Genomic DNA, 15,004 nt, shown 5'->3' with positions numbered 1-15,004 from the left:
CATCATCCCCTATTTATTGGTGGCACACGTTTCCGTAAGCCCTATTATGTCTGCGTTACTTGTTTTAACCAGCAGTTCGAATTCGCTTATTTTATTGACAACACTTCTAACATTGCTATATAAACAATTAAGACTTACTGTTCTTGTATATTTAACAACCCTAGCACAACCCTTGAAGTTTTTTAGGTTCTCTTCCCTGGCATTAACTACCCACTCACTCAAAACGTTTCTGCCCCGAGAACATCTAGATAATATGTCCAGTTGGGGAACAGATAAGAACTCTTGAGGTACGTGCAAGAGTTACTTTGACCAATATTATCAGATAAACGCATGTCAGTATTACCCACATCCTCCCTAACCAGCAGTTTCCCTGAACCTTTAAGGTATCATCAATAATACTGGCAAAAACAACAAGGTATCCTCAATAATACTGGCAAAAACTTTTGCACCACCTTTGTTTAAGTGTATCCCATCTCTACAAAACAAATTCCTTCTACCTACAAGTGTGGGCCAAGCTGATAGAAATTTCCCCCTCAAAAGCCTTGCAGAGTCCTTCAAGTCTTGAGTTAATCCACAAGGCTTTTAACATATAATCCCTCCTATCGTGTCTGGGCAGAATTACAGACACATAGACATTGTTGCCTAGCTTGCAGCATTTCCTCAGCATGGTCCTGTATTTTTCCAACAAATCGTCAGATCGTGTATGTTTAATGTCATTAGTCCCCATATTCTCATTACCCCCCCCCCCCCCTTAAAATCTGACAATCTGTTGGTGACTTCATTAATAGTTGCTCCCAGCAGACATACCCTGGTTCTACTCCACCTATTCTTATTACAAAAAATATTCCCCGTTTCCCTGACAATTGAGTCTCCTAATAAAACAAAGTTCTTTTGAACCAGAATAGTTTGCACTTGGTTTTTCTGTTTTGAGGCCCGAATCGGGAGTGCATCACTTTGTAGATTGCTGGAGTCTTGAGTCACTGACGAGCTCCCAGATGCATTATTCTCGAGGGCAACACCTGTTTTTTCAGTGACTGAAATTGTAATTTAAGATCGGTGCACTACTTACATCGATCACAAAGAAAAGAATCCCCAGGTGAGCTATGATTAGTCACCAGGTCGACCTTGGAAAACATTCCACAGGTTCCGCAAATCTCATAATTACCATTATAAAATTAGCTAAATATCAATGAAAATTAACTTAAAGGTCAGGGAATGACCCCACATATCCGCGGAGCAATATGGCCTTAGTTGCTTGCTCCTTAAAACCAAATAACAAACAAACAACATACCACACAAATTATATATATTATTATTATGTAGAATTCATGTGGCAATGGTAGCTATTTTTTTTTACATAAGCAATAAAACTTGTTACAGGCTTTGAGTCACATTTCCAAGTAACTCTTAAGATCAAAATGTGAATGCACTAGTTTCATTCCATACACTTAGTGAAGTATTCAGGACAAAAAATATAACCTGGCATGCAAATGTATCTTTAGGATAAAATAACAGTATTTTTTTTCAGCAAGAGGAAGATTCTTACATAAGGTCATAAACCCCCAATCTGAGAATACAGGAAATATACGTGTTCTGCACATATATTTCCTGCCCACTTTATTAGGTCCATGGACCATTCTGATGTATGCAATGATCTATCTAAAAATATGTAAAATGAAGTGTGTATAATATGCTGTAAATTTTATAAAGCCAAGGCTGAATTAGTGTGAATCAGTTCACCAGCAAATGATACAGCAGGGAAGAGCGCTACACTTGGCAGTGTTCAGAGACTAGCATCTTTTGAATCTTTAATGAATGGAAAAATGCCCAGAAAAAATCCAAAAACAGATGCATCTGTAGCTAAAAATGTAGAAGACATAGTGTATGGACAAGATTATCAAGTAATTGCCACCAAACAATGGAACAATTAACCTCTGCATTTAATTTGAGAATATCACAAAGCATCAGCACCAACACCCAGTGAAGAACCCTACATATATAATGCACTTCAGGAGTATACTTTCATGGAAGCCTATGAGGCTGACTTCATGCTTTTCAACACAAGTAGAAAAGTGCACATATGGAGGAAACCACATGATGCATTGGAAAACTAACAGTACATGTTTCTGGTGAAAGTGTAATGGTGTAGGCACCATTAAACTTCTGTACTGATCTCACTGGAGGCCAATGTGAACAGAAGAGCCAAACCTCTTCCCCCTATAATTTCAATTTATGGTCCTAGTTCTAGATTCATTTATAACAATGAAAATATCCTGTTCATTTGCTTCACTTTCTCCTCTCAAAGCCTTACACCTTAACATCATTAAGTAAAAATGAATATAACCAGAAATGTTCACTGATTGCCTCCTGTGGACAGGAGGCTACTTAAAAGATGAAACTGACTAGCATACACCATACTAGATTTGTGAAAGTGGTTTGAGGCACATGAGGGACACTTCAAGAATCTGTCCTCACCAGTCCAATCCTCATCAGTACTATCATCTGCCCCACCACAGGCACTGAAGACAGATTTAATACATAAATGGTGTGATATTCCTCATATTATTTTTCAACACCTTGTTGACTTCATTCCATATTGAGTTGGAGCAGTGATTTGAGCAAATTACAGTCTGACATACTATAAGCTTGTGGTTCGAAAAAAGTGAGCATGCAATATATAACTAGTATATAAAAACTAAAGAATATTTAATATAATTTAAGAGAAATTTTACCCCATTATTTTCTCTTCTAAAGTTCCTCTTGTAATCAGTCGGTAAACATTAACAACTTTCTTCTGACCAATCCTGTGAGCTCGATCCATAGCCTATAACCATTTTTACATATGAAAAGAGATGTATTAAATAATAATATTATTTAAATATTTAATAATCATAATTTCACACGAGAGTTCTGTCTATAACTGGTTAACAATCTACAGTTGAAGAAAGATACTGAATAGTGCAATTTGATATGTATTAATATAATGGTATACTTTACAGCTATGGGAGTGGAGTGATAGTATTAGTTATATGGTACAAGGAAACTGAAGGCTTTTGCTGCAGTAACAAAAAAAAAAAAATAATAAATAAATAAATAAAATAAAATACTTAATTAAAATAATAAAATAAAATAAATGATCTATTCGATTCCTTCCTCATGTAACTATCTGTCCAGCTGACCTGTGAATTTCCTCAAGCTGTTCAGCCTCCTCAATTGAAGGGCAACCAGTACTCAATAAGTAGCAGGCTAAAAGAAGATTTACAGCAATCCAGTCCAAACCTCTTCCCCTATAATTTTGAATGTATGGTTCTGGAATTATTTATAACAATGAAAATATCCGCTTCACTTTCTCCTCTCAAAGCCTTATACCTTAATTAGGTTTCATCTCAGAGCTTCATACATCTCAATTAGATCTTTTCTAGGGACCTAGTTACCAAACTGTGTAACACGCACATCTGAAGGGATATGTCCTCATGGGTAGCACAATCAGTATAATCACTGTCCTCCCCACACTGGGTAGAAAACACCTGAGTTTGAATTTACATCAACAACATGATGAATTTTTATGGGCCATTTTTTAAAGCTCATATCAATGGCTGAGTCAGTCAATCTCAGGCAAGGATAGAAAGTTTTTTTTCCCAGAAAATTGATTGGGATTTTTCGCCCAGAAAACTGGCAAATCAACCAAAGAACACACACGATTTTTACAGAATTCTGCAACAATTCTTGCAAGCTGCAAGCTGAATCTCATATTTGTGATGCCTCTGTCATGAAACAACATCTATGGTCAACTTAGATACTGAAAAAGCATTTGAACCACCTGGCATCATGGTGTTATTACAGATCTTTACCATATAGGGCTTAGAGGTTATATGCCTGAAATAATTCAGCTTCCTGTGCCTGTGTTCTTTTCAGATCCAATATAAAAACATACTCTCTGCATCCCACATTTAAGAGGAAGGAATCCCACAGGGATCGATAATTAGTTCAACAATATTTGTAATCCAAGTTAGCACAAGCAAGAAAGCAAACTTATACATCAGCCAAAAAAAAAAAAAAAAAAAAAAAACATATTCCCATTTCACCTATCCATTCACTCCAAAAGTTTGTCCAGTTCTTCCTTGAATTTAATTAAGCTATCAACTTCCACAAATGGAAGTTTGCTCCAGGAATCAACAACCCGCTGGCTAAAGGGAAATTTACATGCATCTATTCTACAATAGTTTTTCCTCAATTTGAATTTATGCCCCCCCCCCCCTCAGGTGCATAATCTGAGCAAGAAGAAGAAGAAGAAGAATCTCATGAGCTTGCTCAAACCATTTAAGGCCTTATACACCACAAACAGATCACTCCAGAGGTGCCTAAGTCTCCAGACACTGCTATTTGCAGAACTTAGGCCTTTCCTGTTAGGAGCAACCCTTTATTCCCCTCACCAATCTCATTGCCATTCTTTGTACTTATTCCAGCAGTTCTGCATCCTTCCAATGAGGTCTCCAGATCTGTATGCAGTACTCAAGGTGTGGCCTGACCACTGCCTTGTACAAAGGAACAATCAGATCCTTATCCCTGCTAGCAAAATTCCTGTATATCATTGACAAGACCCCATGAGCTGCTCTGGCAGACTGTCTGCACTGCTCTGAAAACTACATATCTGACTGCACAATTACCCCCAGTCTTTTTCATTCTCCATTACCCTGAGTGTTGTACCGCACAGTTGGTACATCACTCTGGGGTTACTGCTACCAATATGTATTACTTTGCATTTGTCAATGTTAAACTTCAGTTTCCACCTCTCAGCCAACCTGCCCAACTTTTCTACATCCTGTTGCAATAGTGTCACTAACAACCCTGCCATCCTTCGTATCATCTGAAAACTTGGACATTAAACCGGATATAACGTCATCTTTATCACTGATAAATATAGAAAACAACGAGACCACCACCAAACCCTGGGGGACTCTAATAATAACATTAGTCCACGAAGAGCAGTGTCCATTTATTACCACTCTCTGCCGTCTCCCACTCAACCAGCCCTTTATCCATTGTAGCAATTTGCCCTTAATGCCATACCATTCCAGTTTGTACAGCAGTCTTCTGTGTGCAGCAGTATCAAAAGCTTTCCCGAGATCCAAGTATGGACCTTTATATAATGAAATCAATTTGTTCGCTTGAAAAAATTCGTTAAACAGAAATTTTGTTATATAGAAATACGAACTTGTCAACATTCAGAAATATAGTAAAAGATGGGAAATAAATTAGAAATAAGCAGGAATGAATAAATTTTCAAACATTTTAAAACAATTAATTTATTAATACATACATATTAAGAAATTACTACTTACATGATGCAGACATTATATTAGTACACTTTTAAGAATTATTTTGTATAATATTTGGTTATTTTTTGCTATACACTGGATTTTACAAATGCGAACATAAAAATGTTCGAATCTGTTTAATTAACACTCATATATATTTTTTGGCAATTTTCTTCACACTGAAGGTCATGATGCAAAGTTTAAAATGCTGCCAACATTTAATGTTTGGAAGGTTTAATATTGCCCTAATTTTCATCCAACTCATTGTCAATATCGTCCCTAGTTCTTTGAATACTCTCTAAAATGTTCGAGTCACTTGGATATTCAGCTACTATGAGATCATTATCAACTCCTAAAAATTTGTCAAGAACAATTTATCCACTAATCAAACCTCTAAATGGAATTCTTCCCAAGATTGCTCAATGTCATGTAGTAGTTCATCGGTGTTAACTGGTGTTTTAACAAAACCTACTTTTACGAAACAATTCTTAATTGTTGTTTCTGTTACATCTTGACTCCACATTCGCTAACTCTGATATGCACATCCCCAAATCTATAACAGAATCTATAGGTTGGTTGGTTTCTATTCTCAGTATAATTTTTTTCAGTATGTCCCTTCGGTAGTGCATTTTCAAATTCTTGATGCCTTGGTCCATTGGCTGCAGTTTAAACGAGGTATTTGGAGGAAGAAAACAAGCTTTACATTGTAAGTTTCGAAATTACTGAATGAAGGTTGGCAGGGCCATTGTTGACAATCAATGTGGTTTTCTGTTTTCTTTCGTCGTCTTTCTATCGAAATTCAACATACACGGTTGAAAAATTTCACTTAAGAAGAAGAATCTTTATTGCAACGCTTAGAATGATAATTTACATAATAGTAGTTACAACAGCCTGTCACAGGACATTGGCCAGGGGTTAACAATGTACTACAGAGACATTATTGCCTCAATAAGCCAAAAATACATAAATAAATAATAGAATAATAACTAAGTGAAATAAAGTACAGGAAAATGGAGAAATGACCTCGAGTAAACTACATATATAGAATGTTAAGTGAGTGTACAAACCATCTGTTTCAGAAATACATACTATAAGGATCTACACTGAAGTGCATAAATATGTACATAGTATAGTTGGTTGGATTAAGAATATACATTGCTCAAGACTCATATTATAATAGTAGTAGCCTTGGCCAACCCACTGAGTGTTCTTTTCCTATATTGCCGATCTTGACAGAACTTGTTGAAGTCTACATCAAAGTCCTGGACTCGAGATAGCATCTGCTGAGGAAGAAACCAGTAAAACAGATAAAGGTGTCTTTGCAGAGGGCATAGCTGGGGAGTTGCTCATAGACATGCCACTGGGATCCTTCATGCACAGTTGTCCCATAAGGAGGGGGAGGAGATGAGACTGGTCATGAGTTTGACTGTTGTGACGAGCCTCCTTTCATTAATGAGCCACACAAGCTTTGGGATGTTCAGTACGTTGGTCACAGCGATGGTCCAGAGCTGGGGAGGTAGGCTAAGCTTGTGGCACGCCCACTTGAGAAGCCAATATTCAGATGAGAACACTGGTTTGGTGGCAGAGGGAGATGCAGATGCCCAAATCTGCAGCATAGAAAAGTGGCAGATACACTATTGTTGAAATGGATCTGACCATGGTGGATTTGTCTGTTGCATGGTGCAGATATTGCTTGCATATCCATCTCAGTTGGACGGCTTTAGTGAGGAGTGTCTACATGCTGGCCGAAAAGAAGCATTGAGTCAAATCTGATTCCTAGGTCAATGTGGTTTTGGACAAGCAGGATGGAGGCTCCATTGAGGGCTGGATAGATTTTTGTTAGCTGTTGCTTTACTGAGAAGACATTGATTTCTGACTTCTCAGGACTGATACACAGACCAGATTGTTTGAGGGGAGGGAGGGGGAGGGGGGGAGAGAGAGAGAGAGAGAGAGAGAGAGAGAGAGAGAGAGGAGAGAGAGAGAGAGAGAGAGAGAGAGAGAGAGAGAGCGGGTTAGCTCTTCTGAGATTTGGTGAGGGTGGATCTTGGTTTGCCTTAATCGGCATGAGTACCTTTAGAATTACCAGTGGAGCAATAAGGGCAGTGAAGAGGAGGCAAGATTAGTACCGCCCCTTGTGAGATTCCAACCGAGATTACTTTGCAGTATTGAGAGTTATCTACAAATAATTTGACTATGCGGTTATAGTCAAATTATCTGTAGATAACTCCCAATACTGCAAAGTAATATCGGTCTCCTAAAGCTACTAGAGAACCACTACCAGATAGGAAAGCTAAGATGTCGCCTCCTATCTGATAGTGGTTCTGTAGTAGCTTTAGAAGAGATGGGATGAGCATGGCATCAAATGCAGATTCAATGTTTACCTAGGTGGCTGCCAGCTCTTTGCTGTTCTCAAAGGTTGTGAGGATTCTGTTAGTTGTTGCTAGAAGATTGGTCACAGTTGATCTGTGTGGGAGATCACAACTTCATAGTGGATTTGTGGGGGGGGGGGGGGTTGTCTGGCAGGACTTGTCACCCGGATTTTTTGTTGTAGTCCAACTCTAACGACTTTACTCCTTTGAAACATCAGAGTTGTTTACTTTTGATTATTACCAAAAGCTTCAGTTTTTCATTGCCAGCCATATATGCACCAACCAAAATCTCCCTCCTAAAATTCCCTCCTTATTAATTTTACCTTCTAAACATTTATCATCTTTAAAAGTCAGTGTCTTTTTCTTCAAACATTTAAAAAATAGATCTGTCTCATCAACGTTGAATATGTCTTTGGGCTCATAGTCCTCCATAATTTTTTTCCAAACTGTTTCTTTCAAGTGGGTACAATCTTCTATGATTACAACTCCTTTCACCAGAAATAACTTTTTTCATGGTGCTTTTTAAATTTGTTCAGCAAATCAGAACTGGCTTGGAATGTTTTATGCACCAGAAAAGAGGCATACTCCATAGTCTTTTCTTTTATTAATGGCCCTGATATCGGCATATTTTGGTCTCAAATCAACTTCACCCACTTAAAAATGGCATCCTCTACATCTTCATATTGCACATGTTGAGAATTTTTTTTAAAAGGAAATACGTATGAAGGAAGATTGTTCCAGAAAACGGCAGTTGAATGAGTAAACAAGGAAGATGAAAAGTTGGTTCTGTGAATTTCAAGTTGGACAGTAAATGGATGTTGGCTGACGGCGGCACGCGTTCAGATTGTTTTGAAAGAGAGAGAGAGAGCAGGAATTATAGAAGCCAATTCAGAAGAACAGTGGCCGTGGAAGTATCTGTAGAAAAGGCATGCAGCAGAAACAATACGTCTATGAGAAAGTGAGTGGAGAGACTCTGTTAGAGATGAGTCATACTAATCTAACTGCCCTCTTCTGAATGGAATCTAGAAGCCTAAGGGAGGTTTTGGATGGCACCACTCCAGATGTGGGAAAAATATTCCATGGTACGGCGAATTTGTGATTTGTACAGTGTGAACAGCTGTTTGGAAGAAAAGTAACACCGAGAGAGAAAAAGAGAAAACCAAGTTTTTTAGAAGCAGAAGAAGGAATATTTGTAATGTGCTTGTGCCAAGAGAGAGAGAGAGAGAGAGAGAGAGAGAGAGAGAGAGAGAGAGAGAGAGAGATTAGAAATCAGGGTAATCCCCAAAAGAGATATATCATCTGCCTAGAAATCAGTGTCACCAAAGATAAGCATAGGAGTTGAAGAATCCTTTTTGCGAGATATAAGGCAGGACTAAGTTATAGAAGGATTGAAATCAACTAAGTTGTCTTTGCCCAACTGGAGAATTACATGGAGATCAGCATTTAAGGAATTGGTAGCGGATATTCGAGAAGTTGAAGCTGACTGAGCAGGGCAAAATTTCTCAAACTGGAAAGTAATGTTCTATCATCGGCAAAACTAGGGATAGGATTTCCAGTCAATAGAAGAAGGTAATTAATATACAAGAGTAAAAGAGTGGGGGAAAGAACTGAACCTTGGGAGACGCCAGCGTTAGTGGAGAAGTTAGAAGACAGAGAGCCATCTATCATCACCCTCAGAGAATGGTCAGAGAGAAAACTGGATAACCAATTACAAAAAACAGTTGGCAAACAATAAGATGGGAGCTTGTTCAGAAGACCTTTATGCCAAACACGATCAAAAGCCTTTGAGATGTCAAGAGCAACAGCTTGTATTTCATCGAACTTTTCCATTGAATTTGTCCATAAATGGGTAACATAAGCCTGAATACCACCAGTGGATCGACACTGACAGAATCCATACCAGCGATCGTCGATCAGATGGAAGGTAGTTTAAAAGTTGGCAGTTAATTGATTTCTCCATTACTTTAGAAAGAGTAGAAGTAATTGCAATGGTTCAATAATTGGATGGGAGGGAATTGTCACCCTTTTTAAGAACTGGCTGTATATGAGCAAATCTCCAAGCAGAAGGAAAAACACCTTTGGAATAAGAAAGTGAAAAAAGGCGGCAAAGAACAGGAGTAAGTTCAGGAGCACAGGCTTTGAGAACCTCCAGGTCCTGGCGAAATACCGTCAGGACCTGGAGCTTTCTTAGCATCAAGATTTGTCAAAATCCTTCTGATGGAAGACCACAGGAGCCATTGAATGGAGCGTTTTGGGAATGGTGGGAGGTGTTTTTACCAAGATCATTAATACAGGAGTTGGAAGGAAAACGGGATGCTAGCAGGTCAGCTGAAGTGACAACAGAACTAACTGGTTTTGACAGAAGTGGGAGCAGAGATGAGCAAAAGTTGCGGCCAATAGCTTTGGCAAGAGACCAGAATGTTCGGCTACCATTAGGGCAAGAAGCAAGTTTTCTACTCTTAGCCTGTTCAAACTCTAGTTTGGACTGATTAATAACTGTTTTAAAACTGTTGCGAACTTTGCAGAAAATATGTGTAGGCAGAAAATGAAACTGAAGAATTAGAAACAAGCCAATTACGATATGCAATGTTCTTCTCTCGAACAGCCTTAGCACATTTATTGGAAAACCAAGGTTTAGATAAAGGACGAGATTTTAAAGTGGAGTATGGGATAAAGGATTCCATTCCTACAAGAATAATTTCTCTGACACGATCTGAGCAAACGTTGAAATCAGAAGTTTTGAAACAGTAATTTGACCAAGGAAAAGAAATCTCGCAGGTCATCCCATTTTGCATTCTTGTAATGCCAAACAACACGAAGTTGGGAATAGCCATGAGATAAAGGTTCCATTGGAGAAGAGACAATCACCAAGTTGTGATCTGAAGTGCCTAAAGGACCTCTCACTCCGACCGTGTACTTAGAAGGGTTGTTTGTGAGAAAAAGATCAAGTGCGTTGGCTGTATGATTAGGTTGTCTGGTATTCTTGTAGGTAAATGAACAATCTGTGCAAGGTCATTGGTAATTGCAAAAGCTTCAGCATCTTGACCAGCTGGGTCGGTGTGACTAGAAAATGGAAGCCAGCTGGAGTTGTGAACATTAAAATCACCAAGGAAAATTACCTCACTGTTAGGAAAGTTTGACTGGAGAAAGTCAAGTTGCAAAGAGAGAAAGTCAAAGAGCTCCAAGTGATTAGTGGAGTTGGGAGAACAGTAGAGACAACAGATGAATTTGACACAATGAGGTAGAGAGATTTTAAGCCAGAGAAGATCAAAGAGAGGAGATTCCAAATTTCCAAGTCTCTGACAGGGAATATCAGAATGGACATATGCACAAGTACCACCTTTGAGGCGAAAGGAATCATACAGCGAATAATTATGATATGAGCAGTAGTTGAAACAACCGATAACTGAGATTCTGTCAGAAAAAGTACATGGGGTTTGGCAGACTGCAAGTTGGAAATGGACATCGTTGAGATTAGAACTGAGACCACGTATATTTGTGAAATGAATTAGGAAGTGCTTGGGAGGTTTAGATCTTTTTGCAGATAAGCTTGCTCTATTAGTTTGACAATTCATGGTGTACTGATTAGTAAGAAAAAGTGGGTGGGACATGCTGTATGAAGTAATGAAATTTTTGGATATGACGTACACATGGTAAGAATATATATAATATATATATTTTTTTGTTAGTCATTGGCGCATCGGCTTCAGTGGCCATACTGCAACTCCCAAAGTTTTTGCATTTCTACTTTGATCCCAGCCTGAGGCGGAATTCGAACCCACGACCTTTGGGTTGCCAGGCAGGTACTTTACCCACCCGGCTAGCCTGGTCGGCTGGTAAGAATATACCCAGATCCTTGACATAACGTGGCCTCGACATGCTCTCCGCGCACACACTACTCGGACTCCCTCTAGTCACTATCTGGCAGAGTAGAGATAGCAAGATTATACACTAACTGATCCGGAAGCCTCCTAGAGAGTTACCAATAGGTTCGGTCCAGTGTACTAACTAGTGGCTGGCCTGTGAACACCATTTTAGAGCTGTACTCTCGAAATGTAAGGAATATTGGATCTTGCCACGATGTTCATCATAACCTCAAAAGTCATCAATCATACTGCATGATGGAAGAGATAGGGAGGGAAATTTACCAGCAAATATAACCAAAAAGCATCAAATGAAAGTCATATAACACAAAACATTAAAGTAATAACAAGATAAATTATATTTAGTACTCTTAATAATATGCCATTTACCTGCAAATCTTTCATTGGATTCCAATCATGTTCAACAAATATAACAGTATCAGCTCCAGTAAGATTAAGACCAAGCCCTCCTACCTGTGTAGTCAGCAGTAATACATCAATCGAAGGATCGTTATTAAAGCGATGAACAACAGAATGCCTCATACCTGGAGGAATACTACCATCAAGCCGCAAATAGCTCACAGATGGCATATGCACTCTAAAAGTAGAAGCAAACCTTGTCATATTGTATCTTTCCATAAAAAGATTGATATATATAATTTTAATATAAAAATTTAGAATGCTTATGTATCTACAGCATTATTCAATAAATTTAATATATTCTTTGAAACCAATGTAATAAGAAATAATTCCAAATCTTCACAGGTGCATATCACTTTTTGAAGGGATGCAGAATTTGCATATTACAACTTTAGTATGAATGATGGATGAACTACACTATATAATAAATTTTCAAAAATGTTCTCTTTATTTGCATTTTATTGAGTTTATGAATTTGGGTGTGCTGATTATGAATAAAGACCGTAGCTGTTGAACAGCATTAATGGTTTACCTAGAAATGAAAAATTAATAAACATTCAATAATACTACATCAGATTTATTAACAATGTTTAACTTCTGTATAAATGAATATTTATACAGAAGTTAAACTCTTTTGATTAACTCTTTGAGTTAATCAAAAGAAAGTTTCTTTAAAAATGTAAATCTGAATGTCTTTGCATTTTTTGATCAGTGTGATCATCCTAATTCAAGAACGAGACAGATTCAATCCTCACTGCTTCATTACACATTCCTTGATTTAACCCCAGAGGCTCACATCTGGTGAGTATGGGCTTGGCACACCCAGGGTCCTGAGTTGGATATCATCATTCTTCTCTTTCTTGGTGATTCCCTTCTACTTTTGACTCACTCTCTCTCTCTCTCTCTCTCTCTCTCAGGGTAACTTGGGGAATTTTTTTTTTTTTTTTGTTTTTTTTTGGCTGGTGCAGCATAAGCCTCAGGCTTCCTTGAACCATGTAGCTAATAATAATAATAACATCTCTTCTCCATTGACTCTATATCCTGGTGAAACCTCTCCTGATTCTCTTCACCAACATTGCCGGGATTTGAGATGATGAGATACACATGCGAGTTCAAGTAATGGAGCTTGAATGATTCTATATCCCATTTTTCTGTAATTTTCAATCAACTTATAAAATAGTTTTATGTAATTTTCCTTCAATCCGGTATAGCCATCCACTACATGGCAAAATTAAGCTTCGGCATTTTGATCAGCATCAGTGATTTTTTATTCTAGTTCTTAAGCAGCCAATGTCTCTGTAACTTTAAGCTAATAAATATGCCACCTTAAGGATCCAGTGCTTTAACAAATTGTTTGACCAACCAGTCCTGGCTTATGAAGTGGTGGAAATGAAACTTTCATAGCTGACTTCTAACTTTCAAAAAGCCAGAGATCAAGCACTTGTATGAGTAAGCAGGAGCAAAACAGGTGGCTTTTTGAGCCACAACAGACTTTCTTTTCTTTCTTTCTTTTTAATGAAAACCCCAAACATGAAAGGTACTAGAACTTATAGTACTTAGTGCTGTGCATGGGTTGAAGGTTGACAAGATGAAATAAGATACTTTACATTAAATTTGAATTTCTGTAGAAACACACACATTTCAGGAAATGTGTGTGAAGGGAGATTATTCCAGAAAATATAAGGTTGAATAAATAAGGAAGAAGAAAAGTTGGTTCTGTGAGTTTGAAGTTGGACAGTAAAAGGATGCTGACTGGTTGCGACAGGGGTTCAGACTGATTTAGAAGAGAGAGGGGGAATTATAGAAGCCAATTTGGAAGAAGTGTCAATGGAAGCATCTAAAGAAAAAGCATGCTGCAGAAACAGAATGTTTGAGACAGAGAGTGGAGAAATTTTGTAAGAGACAGGTCATTAATTAGCTTAACTGCCCTCCTTTGGATGGAGTCTAGAGGTCTGGGGCAGTACCTACACATCTGGAGACACCACCCCAGATGTGGGAACATTCCATGGTTGAGCAGATTTGAGGTTTGCACAGAGTAAATAGCTGTTTAGAAGAAAAGCAACATTAAGAGTAAAAGAAAACCCCCAGTTTTTAGATGCAGAGGAAGCATATGCCAAGAGAGATTAGAAGTCAGGATAATCCCTTATAGAGATATATGATCTTGTCTAGAAATCTGAGTGTTATCAAAGACAAGTGTAGAAGAATCCATTTTTGCAAGATATAATATGGGAATGAGTTTTTGAAGGAGGATTAAAATAAACTAAGTTAGCCTTGCCCACTGTAGAATTACCTGGAGATTAGCATTTAAGGAATTCATAGTGGATATTTGAGAAATTGAAGCAGTTGCCGGAATGCAATGTGCTATCATCTGCAAAACTATGTATAGAATATTAATGGCCCACTTCTGGTCAATGGATGAAGGTCATTAATATAGGAGAGGAAAAGAGTGGGAGAAAGAAATGAACTTGGGGGAACATCAGCATTAGTGGAGAAGTTAGAGGGCAGAGAGTTGTCTACCATCACTTGCAGTGACTGGTCAGAGAGAAAACTGCACACCCACTTACAAAAAAATTGTTGGCAAACTATAGGATGGAAGTTTATTTTGAAGGACATTATGTCAAACCCAATCAAGAGCCTTTGAAATGTCAAGAGCAACTGCCCAAGTTTCACAAACTTTTCCATTAAATTTGTTAAGAGATGGGTAGCATAAGCTAGGATTGACAGAATCCATACTGGTGATCATTGATCAGATGGAAGATTTTTACATAGCTTAGAAGTTGGCAGTTAATGGATTTCTCCGTTATGTTAGAAAGAGTAGAAGTAAATATAATGGGACAATAATTGGATGAATAGGATTTGTTACCCTTTTTAGGAACTGGCTGGATTTAAGCAATTTTCATGCAGAGCAGGAGTAAGTTTAGGAGCATGGGTTTTGAGAACAAGTGGAGAAATACAATCAGGACCTGATGCTTTCTTGGCATCAAGATTGTTCAAAATTCTTCTAGCGACTTTTTGATGGAAGAAAATATGAGGA

The 15,004-nt window shown here is 38.0% G+C and overlaps 1 protein-coding gene across 4 annotated transcripts in view; it reads right to left on the bottom strand.

The window, feature by feature from the left end:
* Nucleotides 1-15,004, bottom strand: part of LOC150075060 (TATA-binding protein-associated factor 172-like) — a 934,682-nt gene that overhangs the window by 9,616 nt on the left and 910,062 nt on the right. For all 4 annotated transcript variants that reach the window (XM_090388242.1, XM_090388245.1, XM_090388243.1 and 1 more), the window contains exons 37-38: nucleotides 11,941-12,148; nucleotides 2,733-2,824 (exon numbers count right to left, since the gene is read on the bottom strand). In XM_090388242.1, the coding sequence (XP_090244368.1) occupies nucleotides 2,733-2,824; nucleotides 11,941-12,148 (300 nt within the window). The remainder of the gene's footprint in view (nucleotides 1-2,732; nucleotides 2,825-11,940; nucleotides 12,149-15,004) is intronic.

This window comes from Mastigoproctus giganteus, chromosome 14 (assembly GCF_048544385.1).
Source record: "Mastigoproctus giganteus isolate SK-2022 chromosome 14, ASM4854438v1, whole genome shotgun sequence".
NCBI classification, from domain to species: Eukaryota; Metazoa; Arthropoda; class Arachnida; order Uropygi; family Thelyphonidae; genus Mastigoproctus; species Mastigoproctus giganteus.
Note: the sequence above shows the minus strand (reverse complement) of the source record. Positions and strands in the feature narration are given on the sequence as shown.